Source organism: Ursus maritimus, unplaced genomic scaffold (assembly GCF_017311325.1).
Source record: "Ursus maritimus isolate PB19 unplaced genomic scaffold, ASM1731132v1 scaffold_5, whole genome shotgun sequence".
Lineage (NCBI taxonomy): Eukaryota > Metazoa > Chordata > Mammalia > Carnivora > Ursidae > Ursus > Ursus maritimus.
Window position 1 is genome coordinate 88,719,515 of NW_024426663.1, and position 19,558 is coordinate 88,739,072.

Below are 19,558 nucleotides of genomic sequence, written 5' to 3' on the forward strand. Positions count from 1 at the left end.
AGTGGGGAGCCCGCTTCTTCCTCTTTCCCACTCATGCTTCTCTCTTTCTCTCTCTCTCTCTCTAATAAATAAATAAAACTTAACTTTTTTTCTCTGAGGAGAGAACTAATCAGGAAAAACAAGAAAGAACAACCAGCAAGACTGTGGCTGTGGGGCAGCTTTTCCTGGGTCCAGGCTGAGGCAGACGGTTGGTCCATGTGCTTCTGAGAACCCCCGACAGCAAGGTCGGCATGCAGAGGGATTTCCAAGACTCACACCGAAACCCACACAGGTAACATGATGAGTCCCGCTATTCTGGACTGAATGGTCGCATTCCACCCGCCAGATGCATATGGTGAAACCCTGACCCCATTGGTTGGAGGGGGCCTGTGGGAGGCGATTGGCTGACATGAGGTCATGCCCCCCCATGGGATTAATGTCCATATAGGAGGAGGAAGAGACCAGAGCTCTCTCTCTCTCTGTCTCCACCACGTGTGGATCAACAGGAAGGGGGCTATCTGCAAGCCAGGAAATGAGATCTCACCAGAACCCAACCATGCTGGCACCCTAATCTCTGACGTCCAGCTTCCAGAACTGTGGGAAACAAATTTCATTGTTTAAGCCACCCATCTGCAGTATTTTGTCATGGTGGCCTGTGGTAACTAAGACACCTACCCAGAAAAATAGGAAAATAGCAGTATTCACAAAATGCTTTTAAGATGAACAGGGTCAAAAATTTTTGCCAGATAACCAAGATAGTAGCAAACATGTAAGTTAGGGAACACATAGGTGAGAACCAAGAACTAGGAGAAAGGAATACAGGGGGAATACTGGAACATATCTATCTTTCTGTCAATAGTTTTTAAAATGCAAAATTCAATTAAAAGATAGGGGTGCCTACCTGGCCCAGTCAGTAGAACACGAGACTAAAAAACAATTTTTTTTTTTGAGAGGGAGAAAATCTGAAGCCAGTGCAGAGAACTTGAATATCCCAGACTTTGGCCCTGGCCAGGCTGTAAAGAGCTCCCCCAAACCCACCCGTGCTGTGAGGGTGTCACAGAAGACCACATAGGGAGCTGGCCTTTCAGCCCTACTGTGCAATACCATAGTGTCAGAGGAGACCAGAGGGCCACTGGAATGCCCTCCTTTGCTCAGCAGCAACTAGGACCCTGACCCCTGCCTGCAATGTCAGTGGGATCCAAACTTCTCCTTCCACTGGGCAGTAACTAGGTGGCACCAACCCTTCCCCTGACAGAGTAGTGTTGGAGACAACCAGTCTGGGCTGCTTTCCATCACCCACAACCAATTCTCTTATTCTCTGGACACCAGCTAGCTGTCCAATAATCGAGTTTGGTTTTGGCACTAACTACTCCCTCTTTGGGGTTGATGTGTTCACCAATCCATAAGCTCTTTGAATATCATTGTTCAAGTAGTTTATAGAGGGGCACCTGGGTAGTTCAGCTGGTTGAGCATCCAACCCTTGATTTCAGCTCAGGTCATGATCTCAGGGTTGTGAGATCAAGCCCCACATCGGGCTCCACGCTCAGCATGAGTCTGCTTGGGATTCTTTCTCTTCTCTCCCTCTGCCCCCCCACCCCCCACTCTCTCTCTCTCTGTCTCATTCTCTCGCAAATAAATAAATAAAATCTTTTAAAAAAAACAAAACGTTTTAATAGAGCTCTATCTCCAAGCCCCTTCCCTCCCTGGAGGTCAGGGGTAGAGATGGAAGTTCCAGCTCTCAAGGCACTTGGTCTTCCTGGTCATCCTGAGGCCACCCATGGGTCCCGTCCTCAGTCACCTCATTAGCATAAACTAAGGGGCACTCTAAAGGAAGTCTTTAGGAGCAACAAAAAACACTTTCCTCACTTCCCAAAGAGCCTGGAAATTTTAGAAGCTCTGTGCCAGGAACCTGGGACAAAGACCAACTGTAATTCCTATTATATCACAGCCAGCTAAAAAAGGAACTTTAACAAGAACCAGAGTCTCACAGCATGTTATGAAAGTGTCCACATGTGAGTAAAAAGTCACTTGTCATAAGCAAGAACCAGGAAGATTCCAGTAACGTCAGTGGAAAAAACAAGACAAGCAATACGCACCAATCCCGGGACGACAAAGTTGTTGGAATTCCCTGAGAAATGTTGTAAAGCTGTGATAAAGTGCTTCAACGAAAATTACACAAACATGTAAGACAAATAATAAGTAGAACGCTTCAGCAAAGAAATCGAAAGTCCTAGCATAAGAGCAGAGATATAAAGAACAACCGAATGGAAATTTTAGGACCGAACCATACAATAACCAAAATTAAAGGCTCAACTGCAGAATGGAGGGGACAGAGAATCGGTGAACCTGAAGATAGGACAACAGAACTCAGCCAATCTGTAGAAACATAGCGAGAACAGAGCGACAAAATGTAAACGGGGACCTGTGGGACTATTACAAAAATGTAATGTTAGTGTCATTAGAGTCCTGGAAATAGAAAAGAGAAGCAGGAGGGCTGAAAAAGTGCCCAAAGGACTTAAAATGAAGGAGGTTCTCGCACACGCTCCCGCATGGATGAGCTTTGAAGACACCACGTGAGTGAAATAAGCCAGTCACAGGAAAGATAAAGATGGTATGATTCCATTTAAATGAGGTATCTAGAATAGTCAAATTCATAGACACAGAAAGCAGAATGGTGGTTACCAGGGGCTGGGGAGAAGGGGAAATAGGGAGCTGTTTTTTGATGGGGACAGAGTTTCAGTTTTGCAAGATGCAAGGGTTGTAGAGATAGTTTGCATTGATGCTTGCACAATAATATGCATGTAACTAACAATACTGAACTGTACAAAATGATATATTTTATGTCATATGGGCTGTACTACCATTTACAATGTTCTAAACAGTTAGAACTTGCTCTTTGAAAGGCTTTGGTAAAAGATGATTAAAAGTGAAGCTGCCAAGTGGGAGAAAGTGTTTGTAAACCACACATCCAGCAGAGGACGCCAGATACATGCAGAACCCTCAAAATTCAACAGTAAGCAATCCTAGCAGAACATGGGCAGGGGCGCCTGGGTGGCTCAGTCATTAAGCTTCTGCCTTTGGCTCAAGGCGTGATCCCAGGGTCCTGGGACAGAGCCCTGCATCAGGCTCCCTGCTCTGCTGGGCCCCTGCTTCTTCCTCTCCCACTCCCCCGGCTTGTGTTCCCTCTCGCTGTCTCTCTCTCTGTCAAATAAATAAATAAAATCTTAAATAAAATAAGAAAATGGGCTAAAGATATGGGCAGATGTTCCACCTGAGAAGATATACAGAAGGCAAATGAAACCATTTTGCAGCCCTTGCTCCCCTGGACATTTATCACAGAACAATGAAGAGTATGACCGCACAGAAATCTGTACACGAACGTTTACAGCAGCTTTATCTGAAATAGCCCCAAACTGGAGAGGTTCCAAAGGGCCTTCAGTGGGTGAATGGCTACGCAGATGACGATGGAATAGCACCCACCAGTAAATGGCTACACAAATGACTACACAGATATGCCATGGAATAATCCTCACCAGTAAAAAGGAACGAACTACTGGGGGCGCCTGGGTGGCACAGTGGTTAAGGGTCTGCCTTCGGCTCAGGGCGTGATCCCGGCGTTACGGGATCGAGCCCCACATCAGGCTCCTCCGCTAGGAGCCTGCTTCTTCCTCTCCCACTCCCCCTGCTTGTGTTCCCTCTCTCGCTGGCTGTCTCTCTGTCAAATAAATAAATAAATAAAATCTTAAAAAAATAATAAAAAAGGAACGAACTACTGACATTTGCAGCTCTGCATGAATTGCCAGAGAATTATGTAAAGTGAAAAAAAAGCCAATCTCAAAAGGTTACATACAGGTTACTCCATTCTTAAAATCACAAAAGTCACAAATATCGGACAGACTGTTGGTTGCCATGGTTGAAGAGTGTCAAGATGGGAGAAAGTGGTGCTGACCATAAAAGGGGGAGTACACGAGGGATCCCTGTGATGGAAATGTTTCATAGCTTACCTATATCACTGTCAATATCCTGGTTGTCACTGCACTATCATTTTGTGAGAGACCAACACTGGGGGAAATTGGGTAGATGGAGACTGGGCTCTTCCTGTACTATTTCTTTCAACTACATTGTGATTCAACAATGATCTCAAAAGAAAAAATTTAATTGAAAAAGTTACCGTATAATAATGTTAAAAACAAAATGCAGTGCATTAGATTTGATATTTAGAAACAACCTACCAATAAAATAGCCTTCACAGATAAAGGCAGGGACTTTGGGACTGAGTTCATCCGACAGGGTTCAGTCTGGGAAAGGGGCCACGAATCATGCCACATGACGTCAGGAAGGGCAAGTCCAAAACGGGGCTGTGAGGAGGCGTTAGCCACCGTGCACGGAGCACAAGAGGTGAAGTAACAAGGCAGAACTCACAAGGAGAGCTGGGCTTGGGCAGCCAGGCCAGCCACCAGCAAGGACCAAAGGCGGCTGAGCTCCTGGAGGAGACATCGCCTCTATGCAGCCCCAGTGAATGTCTCAACATATGTGAGGTGAAGCTGGACTGACCCTGCAGAATTTGATTGAAATAGGCTTAGACAAGGACAGGTCATGTCAGCACACAGCACAGAGTAGGTTACCAAAGAAATGCAGCCTCAGACGACAAGTTGCTCAGAGTCTCACCTGGGTCCCCATGCACAGAGCCAGGCTCGACATGGTCATGGCCAGCTGGGGCTGGTGAACATGTGATGGAGAGGAAGGAGCGAGCTCAGATGCAAACCATGAGGGCTAAGACCAGAGGTGTGTTCACCATGTGTCTGAACCAGAGTCATCAGAGCCACTGTGGAGGGACTCTCAGCAGAGGGCTCAGAGATAGTCCCTGGGCACAGTGGACGTGTCCCAGAAGGGAGTACTGGCAGGAGGCCATTCCTAACTGGAACTAGAGTTAGAGGCAGTAGAGGTGAAACAAGGCCGCAAGTGCTCATGCAATGTCAGAATGACAAATTCTTTCCCAATGAGATTTCCCTTGTTAGAGTAGCCAGAACGTCTAGCAGATGTTCTGTTCTAGCAGAACCTGGTGGCAGGGGGGTGGGGGGTACCGCAGGGGAGTGGGGTTTGGAATCCTTCTGCAGCTTCTACGGCCTTCCCATACAGGAGTCCAGCCCTGCCTCCCTCTGGGTGGCCTTGGTAGTCACTTGCCAGGCTCCTTTCTGCCTCCGACTGAGATAGGACTGCTATGGCCAGTCCTGGAGGCCACACCAGGCCGGGGAGGTGACCATGGGGCCCAGGCCGATGGTTCTCAATCTATGCACCTCTGAGCATCCAGGAGCCCCAGGAGAGGTGCCTTGGAGGCCAGCTGGTGGGGCGAGGCTGGGGACCAGCTGTCCCAGTTTGTGCACGACTCTGAGCTGGATGAGCTGGTCACTACAGGTGGGGCTTCCCTGGCAGCTCCTCCACTCTGAGAGCCAGGATGCCTCATTTCCACCCATTCCACAGGGAAGGGCAGTTCTGCTGCCTGGTCGGCCCCTGCCCCCCATGCCCCAGATGAGGTGCCGGGACCCTCACCTCCTTCCCCAAACAAAACAAACCAAAGGAACAGATGACACCTCATCGGGTCCTGCTTTTTATTGGCGTGTCTGTGCATAGACAGAAGTCCTAGAGGACAGACTAGGGGGTGAAGCCCAGCAGGGCGACCCCCCCCACACACACGTCCTCTCTGCCAGGCCAAGTGCTCAGCGCACCTGCGCCAAATTGTGCTTCTTGTACAGAAGCGCCCGCCTCTTCTCTCGCTCGCGCACGAAGGCGCGCAGTCGCGCTGTGGGGAAGGTCACGGCCGCGGGCTGGGAGGCAGCAGGGCCTTCCTCCGTTAGCCACGGGCACTGCAAGCAGCTGGACGCGCATGGCCGGCCCCTGGAGAGAGGACAAAGGTGTCAGGTGAGCTCTCTGAGCTCTTGGAGCTGGGGCCGGAGGTGGGAGGTGGGATGTGGGATGAGCGGGGTTGATGGATTGGGTGGGGCAAGGTGGAGGTGGTTGGACCCCGCGGGGCCGGGGGATGGATGGGGCGGGGCCGCCTTACCACGGGTGAGCGCACAAAGTGCTCCGCAAAAAAGCCACGGCTCCTCCAGACAGCCCCGCATAGCAGCGACTCAGACGGACCAGCCCCTTGCGCAGGCTTTTCTGCAGGTCGCGTGTCCCTTCACTGCTCACGGGGTACTCCGCGCTCAGCCTGCGCGCGTGGGGGTCAGGGGACGCAGGTCACCCTCGGGTGGATGTGCAGGGGCACCGGGGTCTCTAGGGTCACCCTCGATGGATGGGGGGCACAGGGATCTGAGCACCCTCAGATGTATGAGAGAACACGAGATCTGAGGTCATCCTTGGATGGAGGACACATGGGGGCTCCCGGGGCACCCTGGATGGATCCCCAGTCCCCCCCCCGGGATTGGGGGACTCACATGATGAAGGCTGTCACGCCTATGGCCCAGATGTCGGTCTGTGGGACAGCACCCTGGCCGTCCAGGAGCTCGGGAGCTGGGGTGGACACAGGTGAGCGCACAGGTGAGAGGCTGGGTGTGCGTAACGCAATGGGGAAGGAGGCAGGACGGGGGGGGGCGCTTCCTCCTGGCCCACCCTTCCCCCCAGGTCAGGTTGGCATCTGCTCCCAGCGCACCCATGGTCTCCACGTAATCCTTGAACCTCTCGGAGGGCAGGACCCTCTCCTGCGCGAGGCTTTGGGCGTTGCCCAGGTCGACGACCTTGAGTAAGTTGTATTCGGTGACGATCATGTTCTCGGACCTGAGGTCCAGATGCAGAATGCTCTGGGCGTGCAGGTACTGGGCGGCGCTCAACATCTGCCACAGGTAGTCCTTCACCTCCGATTCCGAGTAGGAGGCCCTGGGGGCGCACGGGGAGGGGGGCTCGGCTCCGTCCACGGCAGCGGGGGGGCGGGGCCCCAGCCCTTTCTGTGGGCTTGGGAGGAGCGCCTCCCGGCTCTGCTTAGCTCCCCGCTTGGGCTGATCGGTGGAGACGGGGCCAGGAGGTGCGTGGGTAGGTGTGAGCTGGTCACCTTGCGCCCCTCCTCGCCCAGGCGTGTGTAGCGTCCCGCCCGGGGCCCCGCATCCAGGCCAGGCCTCACCTCTCCGCCAGGCAGGGGAGCAGCTCGGGTCCCGAGCACAGCTCCAAGATGAGGACCAGGTGCCGGGGGCTGAGGTAGGCGGCCTGTAGCTGGGCCAGGTGTGGGTGGCGCAGGCTCTTGAGGGCTTCGTATTCGCGCAGCACAGCAGTCCTGTCCTCAGGGCGGTAGGGAACGATCTTGGCCGCCAGCGCTCGTCCGCTGGCCTTCTCCCGGCACTGCCGCACCACGCTGAAGCGGCCCCTGGGAGAGGAAGCGCCCGCCAGGCTTGTGAGAACCCCCCATGCGCCCTCTTTCCCAGTGTCAGAAAAAGCAAGCCCAGCGGGAGGTGACCAGAGCATTTGGGGAGGGGGGGCCAGATGCTCCGCACGGAACTTGTGTGGATGTGAGAAGCGGGGAGGGAGGCCAAGGCTGCGTTGAAAGCAAAGCCAGCGGGCGATGGGCGGTGGCACCTTCGAATCTGTGTCTGGAAGGCGAAGGTCTGCGTGCTGGGGAGGGGCTGGGCTGGGCGCAGGGCACGGCTCTCTTCCTCGGAGGCTGTGGGGGAAGAAGCCAGTGATTGAGAGGCACCGCTACAGCCCCAGCTTCCCCCAACCTTGTCTCTCATACCCTTTCTCAGTCCCCCTAACAGGGGGCCCTTCTGTGAACGCCCACACTTTGATCTCTCCTTCCTTGAACCATTTGGCGGCAGGCGCCTACCAGTTTGAACAAAGCATCCCAGTGCGTGCTTGTGACTGAGTGAAGTGGCAGGGCAACCCCCACCCCCCACCCCCAGGCCTCACAGAGCGGCTCACCCAGGTGGCTGGGCCCTCCCAGGAGGACCTCCTCTGAGGGGCTGCTGTAGGGACCCATGCCCGCCTTGCTGACGCAGGCCGTCCGGAAAGTGTACACACCACCCCTGGAAAGCTTGCTGGTGAGGTAGCAGCAGTCAAAGACGTCGGAAGCCAGCGTGCTCCAGCTGCCACCTGGGCCACACAGGAGTGGGTGAGGGACAGCCCAGTCGGGGGGTGGAGAGACCCTTCCCTGAGGGAGGACCGAGGTGGCTGGGTTCTTCCCGAAGCCACCCAGGGGCGCAGCACCAGCCAGGCACTTCCCTGCGGCCCTACTGTGTGGGCCCCAAGGCTGCCAGGAGGGGAGCCACAGGGAGGGCTCCTACCTTCCAGGCTGCACTGCACGATGTACGTCACAGGGCCATAGGACTCCACGGGCTTCCAGACCAGCAGCACCCCATCAGCATACACCTCCCCGATGTCCGGGCGTGGAGAAGAGGAGGGGCGCTCTGCAGGGCCCAGGGTTGGCAGACTGAGGGGGGCTCCCCACGGCTTCCCAATGCAGCATGGAGCCCCTGCCTCCCCTCCTGCACCTGCTGCTGGGTTCCAGAGCCCACCATGCCCTGGACCCCTTCATTCAGGGTCCCCTTCCAGCGCCAGCTGGTAGAGAGGCCCGGTGCTTCTTCTGGTGGGGGCCTCGGGAGGTGTCTGCCCTGCCAGGCTCCCCCCCCACCAATGTACATCAGCAACCCCACGGAGTGGCCCCCACTGACACCCCTCCGCCAGCTGCAGGCTCCCATTGGAGGGGCCTGTCCTGGCTACGCAGCTTCACCGGGGCAGCCTTGAAGGACAGTTGGTGGTTGGCCACTGGTGGGAATCAAGCTAGGGCCTGAGCGCTAGTCCCACAGCCCCTATTTTGCGCCCTCCGCTTCCCCTCCTGGGGGTCCCAGTCTACAGAGCTGACTCAGGCCTTCTGCAGTCCTGACATGGCTGACTGGGTGGTAAGTATCCTGCTCCATGGGGCTCCTCAGTGAAGGGGACCAGCATAAACCAAATCACCAAGGGAGAAGTGGTCTCCAGGTGCCCTAGCAGCCCCCCATCAGGGTCAGTCCCTGCCCCGTCCCCGCTGAGAGGGCCTGGCGCGTTCCGCTCACCTGCCTTCCGGAGGACAGCCGTGCTGGCCACTGTGCCCAGTGCGTTGCTCACGCGGCATGTGTACACCCCCAGGTCCTCAGCAGTCACCACCAGGATGGTCAGGAGCTGGAAGTTCTTGAGCGTGGAGGAGATGAGGAGACGGCTGGTGCTCTCCAGGGGAGCCCCGTCTGCAGCAGGACAGACCAGGCCTGGGGAGTGGCTCCAATAGGCACCCTGCCCTGAGACCCCTGCCCTCTTGGGGCCCATTTCCCTCCATACAATGAGAGCAATGTCCCCAAGGAGCACCCCCTGCCTTCCTGCCCCCCAGCCCCAGGACACCTCCTTACCTTTGGTCCAGGTGGCCTGTGCAGCTGGCTGGGCTGACACCTGGCAGGCAAGAGTAACGGACTGGCCCAGGACCACTGTTTCATCTGAGAGCTCCCTTAAAAACGATGGCGCTAGGGCATGGGATGGGAGGCAGGCAAGCTTTCAAAGGTGACCCCCAACCCGAGAACACAGCCTGGACCCCTGAGAGAGTGATGCTGCAGAAGCCCATGCCTACTCATCTCATCTTTAACACTAGCATCTCCTCCAGGAAGGCCTCCAGGACTGCCCCAATGCTGGGCACTGGAGCCGCCCTCCCCCGCACCTCCCCACTAATCTGGGCTCCAGCCCCTGTGGATGTAAGCTTGCCCCCTCTACTCGTCTGGGCACCAGAGAGGGGCTCCCTTCCCCCACAGCTGGGTTCCCTAGGCTGCAGTGTGGCTCAGCCCCTGGGCAGCACACCCACCTCGGTCCCTGCTCTTCAGGCCCAACCGGAAGGAAGCCAGGCCTGCCTTCTTCCTGGGGGGGCTCTCTTTCTCCAAACCTGCAGGGAGAAAGAGGCCCCTAGAAGTCACACCTGAGGGGCCCCACTCCCCTGGGAGCTGGCTGTCTTGGCATTGCTCCCAGGAGCATTGGAGGAAGAACTCAGAGCCACCCACGGCGGGATTCCCACGCAGCAGAAGAGCCCAGATCCTAGGGGCTTTTGTTGCAAAGGAGCTACATGAGCTGCAGAGCCCACCCCCACACCCCTGACCCCTTCAGGATCAGTCTATCTGGTGCAAGGGCACTAGGGGCAGGTAAGACTGGGAGCCAGCGGTGCCTGGGGAGGCCTGGCCAAGGGCCCAAGGGGTCAGGGACGGGTCAGGCAGGGCTGGCCTGGTTGGGTCCTCTCTGTTTGGGTGTCTCCAAGCCACCTTAGGTCCCAGACGCTGGGCCTGAGATGCACATGGGGTGAGGCTGAGGCCACATGGGTGACCTCAGGAACAGAAGCCCCTGTGTGTGCGCGGGGAGGGGGGACCCTGGAGGAGCGTGGCTTCTGTGTCACCCCAGTCTTTCCCAGCGTGGGAGGTGAGGTGCCCCAAGGTGCACCTGCCGGGGCGGGGGAAGAGGAGTCACCTTCAGGCTTGCCCTTCAGGAGGCGAGAGATGTGGGCCACGGAGGCCCTCACCCTCCTGCGTAGTCCCAGCTCCATGGGCTCCTCCAGGAGTGCGTGCCTCCCTGGGAAGTGGAAGAGGCCGCCGGAGGGGGGCGACCACTTGCGCTTCCTGCTGCCGGTGGCCTCCCTGAGCAGAGTCTCCATGTCCTCTGGCTCCTCTGTGATCTGCAAGCTGGCTGGCGGGCCCAGTGCGCCCGGCCAGGGCCACCCGGCCTCCGGGAACTCAGCCAGCTCCTCCCCGGCCTCAGACTCAGGGGACGGCGGTGGCTCTGGTTCCACAGGCTTGGGGACCTTCCTGAAAATCATGAACTCGAAAGGGAGGTACTTGATGTCATATAGGTCAGACAGGTTGAGGTAGGCAGGCTCCACCTCTGAGATGTCCAGGGACACGGTGTCGGCTGCTTCTGAGTCCCCAGACAGGTCTCGGATCTGCACCAGGGACACCTGGGAGCCCCCACCAAAGTCCTCCCATGAGCTCAGCTCTGGGGAGGTTCTTGGGGGTGCCCTGCTGCCCTCAGGAAGGGGTGCTGCACTGGCCTGGGGGGGCGGGCTCTGGGCCCCAGCATCGTCATGTTCCTCAGAGGACTGAGAGGCGGCCCAGGCCATCCTGGCCCACAGGGGACCCTGCCCCAGCATGCCCCCCGCGTCCCCACCAAAGGCAAAGGTGCCATAGCCTGCCACTCCCGCATAGCCCCCATGGCGCGCCCCCAGGGAGAACTTCCGTGTGGTTGCCTGCTCCTGAGGCCGCGGTGGGCTGGGCTCAGACTCGGACACGTCCTCCAGCTCCACGGGCAGGCCCTCCACATCCTGGGAGGGGCCAGGCTCTGTGCCCACTGGGGTGGCCAGCTCTGGGGAGCTAGGGGGACTCGGCCTCCCAGGGAGAGGGGTGTCCTTTGGTCCCTTCTCAGAGCCTGGCTGGGGGCTTTCTTGGGCTGGGGACAGGGGGGCCTTTGGCTCCCCAGAGAGGAAGGAGCTCATGGGTGGCAAGAGGGACTCTGTGCACTGCTTTGAAGGGAAAGAGCCAGAAGGCTGTGGTGTAACAGCCTTAGGGGTGCCACAGCCTTCCGGGGGAGAAGGACTCCACTGGGGATGAAAGGAAGGGGTGGGCTGCCCCCCACAGCTGTCCTGAGATGACCCCTCTTGCTGAGTGGAACCCAGGTCTCCACTGATGGACGGAAATAGTCTTGGCCCCTGCTGAGATCCCTCCCTATGCTCCATCTCCCTGGCACGCGTCACCCCTCCTGGCCAACTCTCCCCTGAGTCTGCCTGGAGGCCGGAGAGGGTCGGGGCAGGGCACTGCCCTCCACAGGCCTCAGTCGAGGAGCTGGCGCTGTGTGGCCCGTCGAGCTCCAGGGAGCGGCTACGGCCAGGGGCCCCACGGGCGCTGGAGCCCGGCAGCCGCAGGGCAGTCTCGAAGGAGGGCGCTTTGGCCATCAGGGCGGCCTGCTCTTCCCGGGCGGCCTCCTCCTCCAGCGCGCGGTGCTCCAGCAGGGGCTCTCGCAGACCGGGCAGCGCGCTGGCGAAGTAGCCGCCCTTCAGTAGGTGCCGCCGCCGGGCCGGGTGCCGCCTGCTGCCCGCCGCGGGGCCTCCGCGCTCGGGGCCCTCGCCCGCCTGCTGGTAGAAGAGACTGCGGATGACGCTCTGCCGGGAAACGCAGCCCGCGGCCGCAGGCGCCTCTGCTCCAGGGGGCGGCGTGGGAGGAGGCGCGGCGGCGGCGGCGGTCGCGCAAGCCTCTGCCTCCTCGGGAAGGCTGGCTGACGGCCGCAGAAAGCCCCGAGGGTGCAGCAGCGGGGAGTGGGTCACCGGAGAGGGCGGCAGCGATTTGGCCCGGGCGAAAGGTGCCAGCTCGTTGTCGGAGGAGGAGGACGAGCTGCTGGAGGAGGCGCTGGCGTCGCCCCGCAGGTGCCGGGCCACCCCGAGAGATGGGCTGTCGGGCGGGCCCTGGAGCAGCTCAGGGATGGAGCGCATCACCAGGATGGACTTGTAGCTCATCAGGGAGCGCTGGGGGAATGCGGGGGACAGGGGAGTGTCAGCCATATGCCCTCCGCCTTCCCGGCTCCTAGCTGGCCCAGAAGGGGCACCCAGGAGCTGGGGGCGGTACAAGCTCCACTCCACAGACCCTAGGGCTCTGTCGTCTGCTCCTGCCCTCGGTGGCACGTTGTAGGCACGCACCTCGCCCCGACCTGCCCTGGCGGCCCAGAGAGCGCACAGCCCAACGAAGGGTGTGCAAGGTTTCTTGTTCTCCCAGGCCCCCAGGGGACCCACAGCCAGCCCTCGGGGCCTGGCTTCTCCTTCGGGCCTCCAGGCCCCACCTCACTGCTAACCCCGCCTCGCAGTTTCCACCCCCGCAACCCGAACTCTCCCCTGGCCGCCTGCGCCTCCAGTCCCTGCCCTCCGCGCCTACCCGCCCCCCGCCCTCGAGGCTGCCCGCTCACCTGCCAGCGGCTGCGGGCCAGCAGGAACTTGAGTTGCTTGGTGTTGATGAAATGGGCCTCCTCCGCGGGCACGGACTTCTGACAGGGCCCAGGTGAGAGGGGCGTGAGGGGAAATCCTGGTGTACCCAGTGGCCCACGCAGGCCTCCACCCCTCCTGGCCTCCGTTTTTGTCCCTGTGCAGGCCTGCTTGGGCTCAGCCTACTCACCTGGAACCAGGGGTGGGCAAGGCACTTGGCTGCACTGGGCCGGGTCCTGGGAGAAGAGGAAGACCAGGGGTCAGGCCAGGGGGTCAGCTGCCCCGGCCCAGGCCTAGGAGAACCCTGGGAGGGGGAAGGGCTGTGCACTCACTCTGGGGCCCTCTGCAGGGTAGCCTTGATGAAGTCCTGGGCATCCTCGCTGAGGTGGGCGGCCACAGGGCTGCTCCAGGACACACGCCCCTCCAGTACGTTCAGGAGGGTGGCTCGGTCACTCTCACCAGCGAATGGTGATGAGCAGGTCAGGCTAAAAGCGGAGACACAACTTGCCTTCAGTTGTGACCTGGTTTTCTGGATCCATAGGGGACAGGTGGCCAGGACAAGGAAGTCCCCAGTCCTGTCTGGGGATGGCAATGGTGCCACTCCCGTGCACCCCTGAGAATCCCCACAATGATCTGAGATTTGCCCGGAGATCCAGGCTCAGCCTGGGGTAGGGATCAAGGATCAGCCTGGAGTATGTACCCAGGCTTAGCTCGGGATCCAGGTGCCGTCTACACCAGCAGCATCCTCAGGACAGCAGTAACTGTTATGAGGGGGCTTTCCGCAAACTATGCACACCCTTTCGGGAAACAGCTCCCTGCTTTGCCTGGTGACTGGGCAGAGCTCCTCTGGGACAGGGTGTGTAGGAAAAGAGCTCAGCAGAAACCACTTATCAGTTGGCTGACCGCTGGCTCCCATAATAGCTGCCCTTTGGGTCCTGAGTCCTTGGTCTGGGGAGCAGCCAGTAGTGCTCGTGGCCTCCCACGGGTCTGATGGGAGGTGGGGGTGGAGGTGGGGGGTCTGCGGTTGGCTTCAGAGGAGGTGGCTGACAGGAGGCAGGGGTCTGCTCACCTGAGGTAGGAGATGACCCCCATGGCCCTGCAGAATGAAACCACAGTCAAAGGGTGTGCTCAGGATTGAGGGGTGTGGGGGCAGGAGGAGAGGGCAGGGAGTGTGTGTCAGGGGGTTGCTGGCATGGGAACTCACCAGATGTCAGAGGCCTCGCTCACAGGGGTCTGCTCGATGATCTCCGGGGACACAAACTCCGGGGAGCCATACTTGCTATACTGTGGCTCTCCTGGGGTGATTTTTTGGGCAAAGCCAAAGTCGCAGATTTTAATGTCTTCCCGAGCAGGATGCACCATCAGGATATTGGGGGGCTGTTAGGGAGAGTCAGGGAGGGGTGAGGCCATGGCCTAAGGAGGTGACTCCCAGGGTTGCAGGGAACACTCGGGTCTGTGACGGGCTGTTCCAAGGCAACAGTGAGACCAGTGTGGGACCATGGGCAGCCCTGGGGGTGGATTTCAGTGCCATTTGGGGACAGCCTCCAATTCATTACAGCTGAACCACACCTGAAAGAGCGCCCCATCCCCAGAGGCAACCAAGTCCTAAAAGGGAATCTAGAAGTGGTCAGCCTGTGCACCCACCCCCAACCAGCAGGCCCCAGGCTCCCACCTGTCCTTCCTGGTCCCTGGGGACCCCAAGGGAGCTGAGTACCTTTATGTCCAGGTGGAGAATGCTGTGGTTGTGCAGGTAGTGGAGCCCCTCCACCAGCTGCTGGACATAGACCTTGATCTGCAACAAGGGCCAGGGCTCAGGTAGGGGCCTTCCTCCACCTCCTCCTCCACTCCCTTCCCTGTCCTGCTCCCACCTGCAAGGCCTCCACTTCCCCCAGATCTGAGCTTGGGATGGTCCCACAGGGCAGCTCTGTGCAAAGCCCCCCCCGAGGCCAGAGGACTCCTCCAGCCTGGCAGTGCACCAGCCTGCCCGAAGCAGGAAGCACCATGTCTCAGGTGGGTAGAACGGCCTACCGGCCAGGTAAGGTCTGCCAGGGGACATCAGTGAGGGGGAAGACATGGACAGGCTTGGAGAGATCCACCGAGGAGCTGCCACACCCCATGGGGCCCTGGGGAACCTCAGAAGGTGTCTGAGCTGGGGAGTGCTGGGGCCTGTGTTGGATGGGAGCGGGAGGCAGGGAGCAGTCACCTCAGCCTCTGTCACCACACTCTTCTTGAACAGACGGTCCAGCAGCTCCTCTGACGAGCACCTGGGGCTCAGGTTAAGAAAAGCTCTGGAGTCTGGAACCCATCCAGCCCCACACACCTTTGGCCAGTCTTACCTTGGGTGGGGGTGGGGGCCATGCTGGGGAGGCTGGTGCTCAGGTTGAGGGTGGGAGAGGGACAGGGACCCCGAGGAGAGGGGCTGAGGTCAGGGGGCAGCAGCAGCAGAGTAGGAGGGGAGCGAGTAGTGCGTGTGTACCGCTCCTTTGAGCTTGGGTGGGCAGCCTGAGGACCCTCTCAGCATTAGCGCTGGGGACAGCGACACAAGTCGGACCTCCCTGCTGGTGAGGCCACGTGGAGCATGGCAGGGGCCTGCTGAGGGCATGTCCTGGACCCTGCGGACACAGCCCTGCCCCAGTTCCGGGCCCACGGGACCGGAGCTTCAAGGATGGTGCTGTGTCCAGGGACACCGGAAGAACAGGCCCCTCGGGACCCTCGGACCCCTGCCTGCCCAGGGCGCGCCCCTCTCCACACTTTCTCGGGCTGAGGGCGGGATACAGTTCCAGGACAAGGATCAGGGTCTTCCGGGTCTCAAACTGGTCCAGCAGCCCAGTGACCAGCGGGTGGCTCAGCGTGGCCAGGATGTCACGCTCGCGGTACGCCTGGGTGCGCGTCCTGCTCCGCAGGGGGATGAACTTGGCTGCGCAGGACATCTGGTTTCCCTTGTGCTGCACCCTCTTCACGAAGCCGAACACGCCCCTGGGAGGAGGAGAGCCATGCTGGGCGCGCACGCCAGGCTCCCAGGGGTCGGGGCTGGAGGAGTCCCCTAAGGAAGGAGGCATCTGGGGGCGGTGCTCCTGAGAAGCCTGGACTCCGGGGATGGGACTCGGGGATGGGACTCATGGAAGCGGGGCTGAGGGGCGGGGCTCAGGGTAGTGACTCAGGGAGGCGGGGCTGAGGGGGAGGGACTCGGGGAGGCGGGGCTGAGACGAGGGGCTGAGGGGGAGGGACTCAGGGAGGCGGGGCTGAGGGGCGGGGACTCGGGGGAGAGAGTCAGGGAGGCGGGGGCTGGGGGCGGAGCTCCGGGGGCGTGGCAGTGGCTCCTGGGTCTGGGTTATGGGACCATACCTTCCAATTTCCTCCTTGACCTCGTAGAAAGAGTGCAGTTTCCTTCGATAGCTTTGCTTCTCCGAGTCCGGCTCACTGTCTCCTGCAGTCAAGGAGCGGAAAGCCGTCGGTGTGGGTACAGATGTCCATTTCCCACAAGTGTAGCATCCTTGTGCTGGAGCCCATGAGAGGCCGCAGACCCCACCCCTTGCTCGCAAGGAGCAAACACTCGGGTTCTGGGAGGGATCCCCCGACTCACCCCCGTGGACTACCAGCTCCGCTTTACACAGCACCTGGCCACCAGCGTTGCGGGCCAGGCATGTGTAGACGCCCGCGTCATCCTGGGCCACGTCCCTCAGCACCAGCGAGTAGGTGATCCCTTCCTGCTGCTGGCTGAGCCGGGCGCCATCCACCAGCTGGGCATCGTCCTGCGGGCATAGGCGGGTGCTCATCAGCCCCACCTGGGGACCCCTGCAAGGCAGTCTGTCCCACCCTCCAGTGAGTGCCTTGCTGTCGGGTGGGACTGCCACACACTCCCCAGGCCCGGCCCACCACACGGTGCCTGTCCCTACCCGGTACCAGGTCACCGTTGGCTGCGGGTTGCCCTCGATGACCGCCTGGAACTGGGCTGTGCTGCCCCTCTGTGCCTGCACATCTTCGATGGTGACCTGCATGGATGGGGGCCCTGGGGTGCAGGAGGGAGCCTGTGAGGGGGGGCCCAGGCTGTGCCGCCCACCCTGCCCACCACAGCCCCTCCAGCACGGAGTTGTCAAGCTGGGGCTTGCAGTCAGAGACCCCCTGGTGGACCAGCATTGACCCTGGGCTTGTCCTGACCCCCCAGGTGGGCAGCCAGGCCCTGAGATACTCCCCTGGGGCAACAGAGCCCACCTGCCTCCCCAAATGAGGACAACCCCCTCCTGACTCTGTCCAGGCCCCTGATGGCCAGGAAGTGCTTCCTTCCATCTAACCTCTGTCTGTCCTGCTTAGACCTTAGCTGTCCAAGGGCAGGGCATGAGAGCGTGCTAACCCCTGCTGGCGAAAGGGGCACTCAACATCCAATTCACTACTGTCAGCACCCCCAATGGGAAAGATCTCACCCCTCCCAGGGATGCCCCTCTTAGGGAATGCAGGGAAAGGGGCCGTGAGGCCCCTGGCCACAGCAAGCCTGGGACAGGCCAGCTGGCTTTGCAGGTCCCCCTGCACAAGTGTCCCCCCAGTCCAGGGCATGGGGACCACACGTGTAACCTACTTGTGGCAGCCGTGTCGCTGGCCTGGTACACGTATGTCCTATGGGTGGTCTCCGCGAACACTTGGCTGTGGACGTCCCATAGCTCCACTGCGCCTGCCCCCGGCCAAGCTGGGCCCTCCAGCCTGTGGTCGTGGTGCCAGATGAGCCGTCTGCCCTTCCCCTACACTTCTGGAGTGCAGGCACCCAACCTCTGCCTCCCTGCACTGCAGATGTTTTGGGAGGGGATGTGCAGAGACGGGACCCAGCCCTGGGTAATGAGAGGGCTCCACCAACACCTCTCACCCTGAGGGCGGCCTCTCCCCCCTGCCTGCCCCCACCCAGCATGTTAGGGAGATTACCGGATGGGCACAGTGCGTCCCGGGCCCTTGGTGTGAGCCCCTGAGTCCCGCTCCTGGCCCTCCTGGGGGAGAGGCTGTGGCACCTTCTGGGGCTCAACTGGTAGGAGACAAGGGGTGTAGTGAGAGACGGGATGGAGCTGGGACTGTCCTCCACAATGTGCCCCATGTCGTCCTCCAGGCCCAGAGGGTGGGAGCACAAGGCAGAGCAGAGACTCTAGGGGTGCAGGGCCCTATGGGTAAAAACAGACCAGGAACACCCACTCCTGAAACCCAGGGCTCCTGACCCCCCTGCAGAGCAAGACCCCAAGGCACCCTCCTGCCTTAGCTCCTTGCCTGGGCCACCAGCCCTGAGGCTCCCCTCCCCAGACACTCTGCAGGGCCCTGGACACCTAGGTGCAGCAGCTTCTGGGAGGAGGGGCCTCAAGGCAATATCCCTGGGGTCTCATCTGCCCAGAGTGGTGTGGAGGTCTACCCCTCCCTCTTCTCCTTCCTGTCCTTCTCCTCCCTCTCTTCTTCCTCCTCCCTCTTCCCTCTCCTACTTCTCCTTCCCTCTTCCCCCACCTCCTCCTCTCTCTCCTCCCCCTTCCTCCTCTCTCCTCCTCCTCCCTCCTCCCCCTCGTCACCTACCAAGGAGCACAGGTACCCAGGCTGTCTGTCCAGGGCTGACCACTAAAGCTTCTGGCTCCCAGGACAGATGTACTGGGGAAGAACCTTCCAGCACCCACCCCCCTGCCTTGTTTCACAGATGAGGAGACTGAGGCTGAGTGCATGGAGCCGTTGGGATATCAGGGTCCCCAGGGCTCTGCCCATTCGCCCACATAGGATGGATACCTGGGGTGGCCAAGGTCGGGGCCAGCACAGGGGGGACTCTGAGAGCAGGTGGCACCTTGTGGTCAGCCTGAGGCCACTGGGCCTCACCGGATACATCTGCAGCCTCCATGCCTGGGAGTTGGGGCCCAGCTTCCTGGAGTTTGGGTGGCCCCTCAGGGCAAGGGCTGGGGCCAGCATGGTCCCCTGTGGAGGGTCCTGGAGCCTCAGGGCACACTGTAACTTCCTGGTCTGCTGGCTCCCAGGCAACTGGGGGAGGGACAGCAGCATCTGCAGGAGAGGCAGGTCAGTGTGTAGGGGTAAGAGGTGGCCTGGGCCCCAAGAGAAGGCTCAAGAAACCTTGTCCCAGTCCTCAGAGGCTGCCTTTCCCACCTGCCTTCCCCACCCACCCACTCCAGGTAGTGAACTCAAGGCCTTCAGGAGCATGTGGGCTCCTCTGGGGACAGGTGGGCCTGGATACCTGCCCTCCGTCCTGGTTTGCCCTCAGTCTCTGTTCGTCCCATCCCTTCATCCTGGGACTGCCTTCCCCCCACCCCATGGCCCACTCCAGACCCAGGGTACTAAGCCACCAGGCTGGGGTGGACCCAGCCCCACACTCTAGGGAAGCCTAGGGACAGCCTGATGCTGTCAGGGACCAGGGGCTCCTTCCTGCCCTCCCAGGCCAGCCTCTGCTCCCTGCCTGACACCTGCAGCCTGGCCCCACCCAGGCCACCGCACCCTCACTGGCTCCCACTCCAGCCTCCCATACAGCCCCCTGAGGGAACCCTCAGACTGCCCCATGTGTGGGCTCCCTTCCCCCAGCTCCCGGCACGTTTTCCTCTTCCACCTGGAGGCCAATTTGTGTAGCCACACCACAGCCTCACACATGCCCAGGGATGCCCACCACTCCGT

General features: G+C 60.0%; 1 protein-coding gene across 1 annotated transcript; it reads right to left on the reverse strand.

The window, feature by feature from the left end:
• Positions 1 to 5,622: 5,622 nt before the first annotated feature.
• LOC121100823 (obscurin-like) lies at positions 5,623 to 19,178 on the reverse strand. Its single transcript, XM_040622741.1, has 28 exons — positions 19,128 to 19,178; positions 18,758 to 18,937; positions 17,923 to 18,053; positions 17,502 to 17,623; positions 16,825 to 16,937; positions 16,482 to 16,680; positions 16,274 to 16,355; positions 15,704 to 15,904; positions 15,132 to 15,192; positions 14,643 to 14,720; positions 14,133 to 14,305; positions 13,998 to 14,024; positions 13,261 to 13,413; positions 13,119 to 13,164; positions 12,913 to 12,990; positions 11,921 to 12,478; positions 10,438 to 11,584; positions 9,788 to 9,865; positions 9,345 to 9,455; positions 9,018 to 9,185; positions 8,250 to 8,372; positions 7,888 to 8,058; positions 7,546 to 7,630; positions 7,097 to 7,336; positions 6,632 to 6,855; positions 6,417 to 6,492; positions 6,041 to 6,190; positions 5,623 to 5,874 (listed from the first exon to the last, which is right to left on the reverse strand). The coding sequence occupies exons 1-28, from the start codon at positions 19,176 to 19,178 to the stop codon at positions 5,697 to 5,699; spliced, it is 5,004 nt and encodes a 1,667-aa protein (XP_040478675.1). The 3' UTR covers positions 5,623 to 5,696.
• Between the last annotated feature and the right edge of the window lie 380 nt (positions 19,179 to 19,558).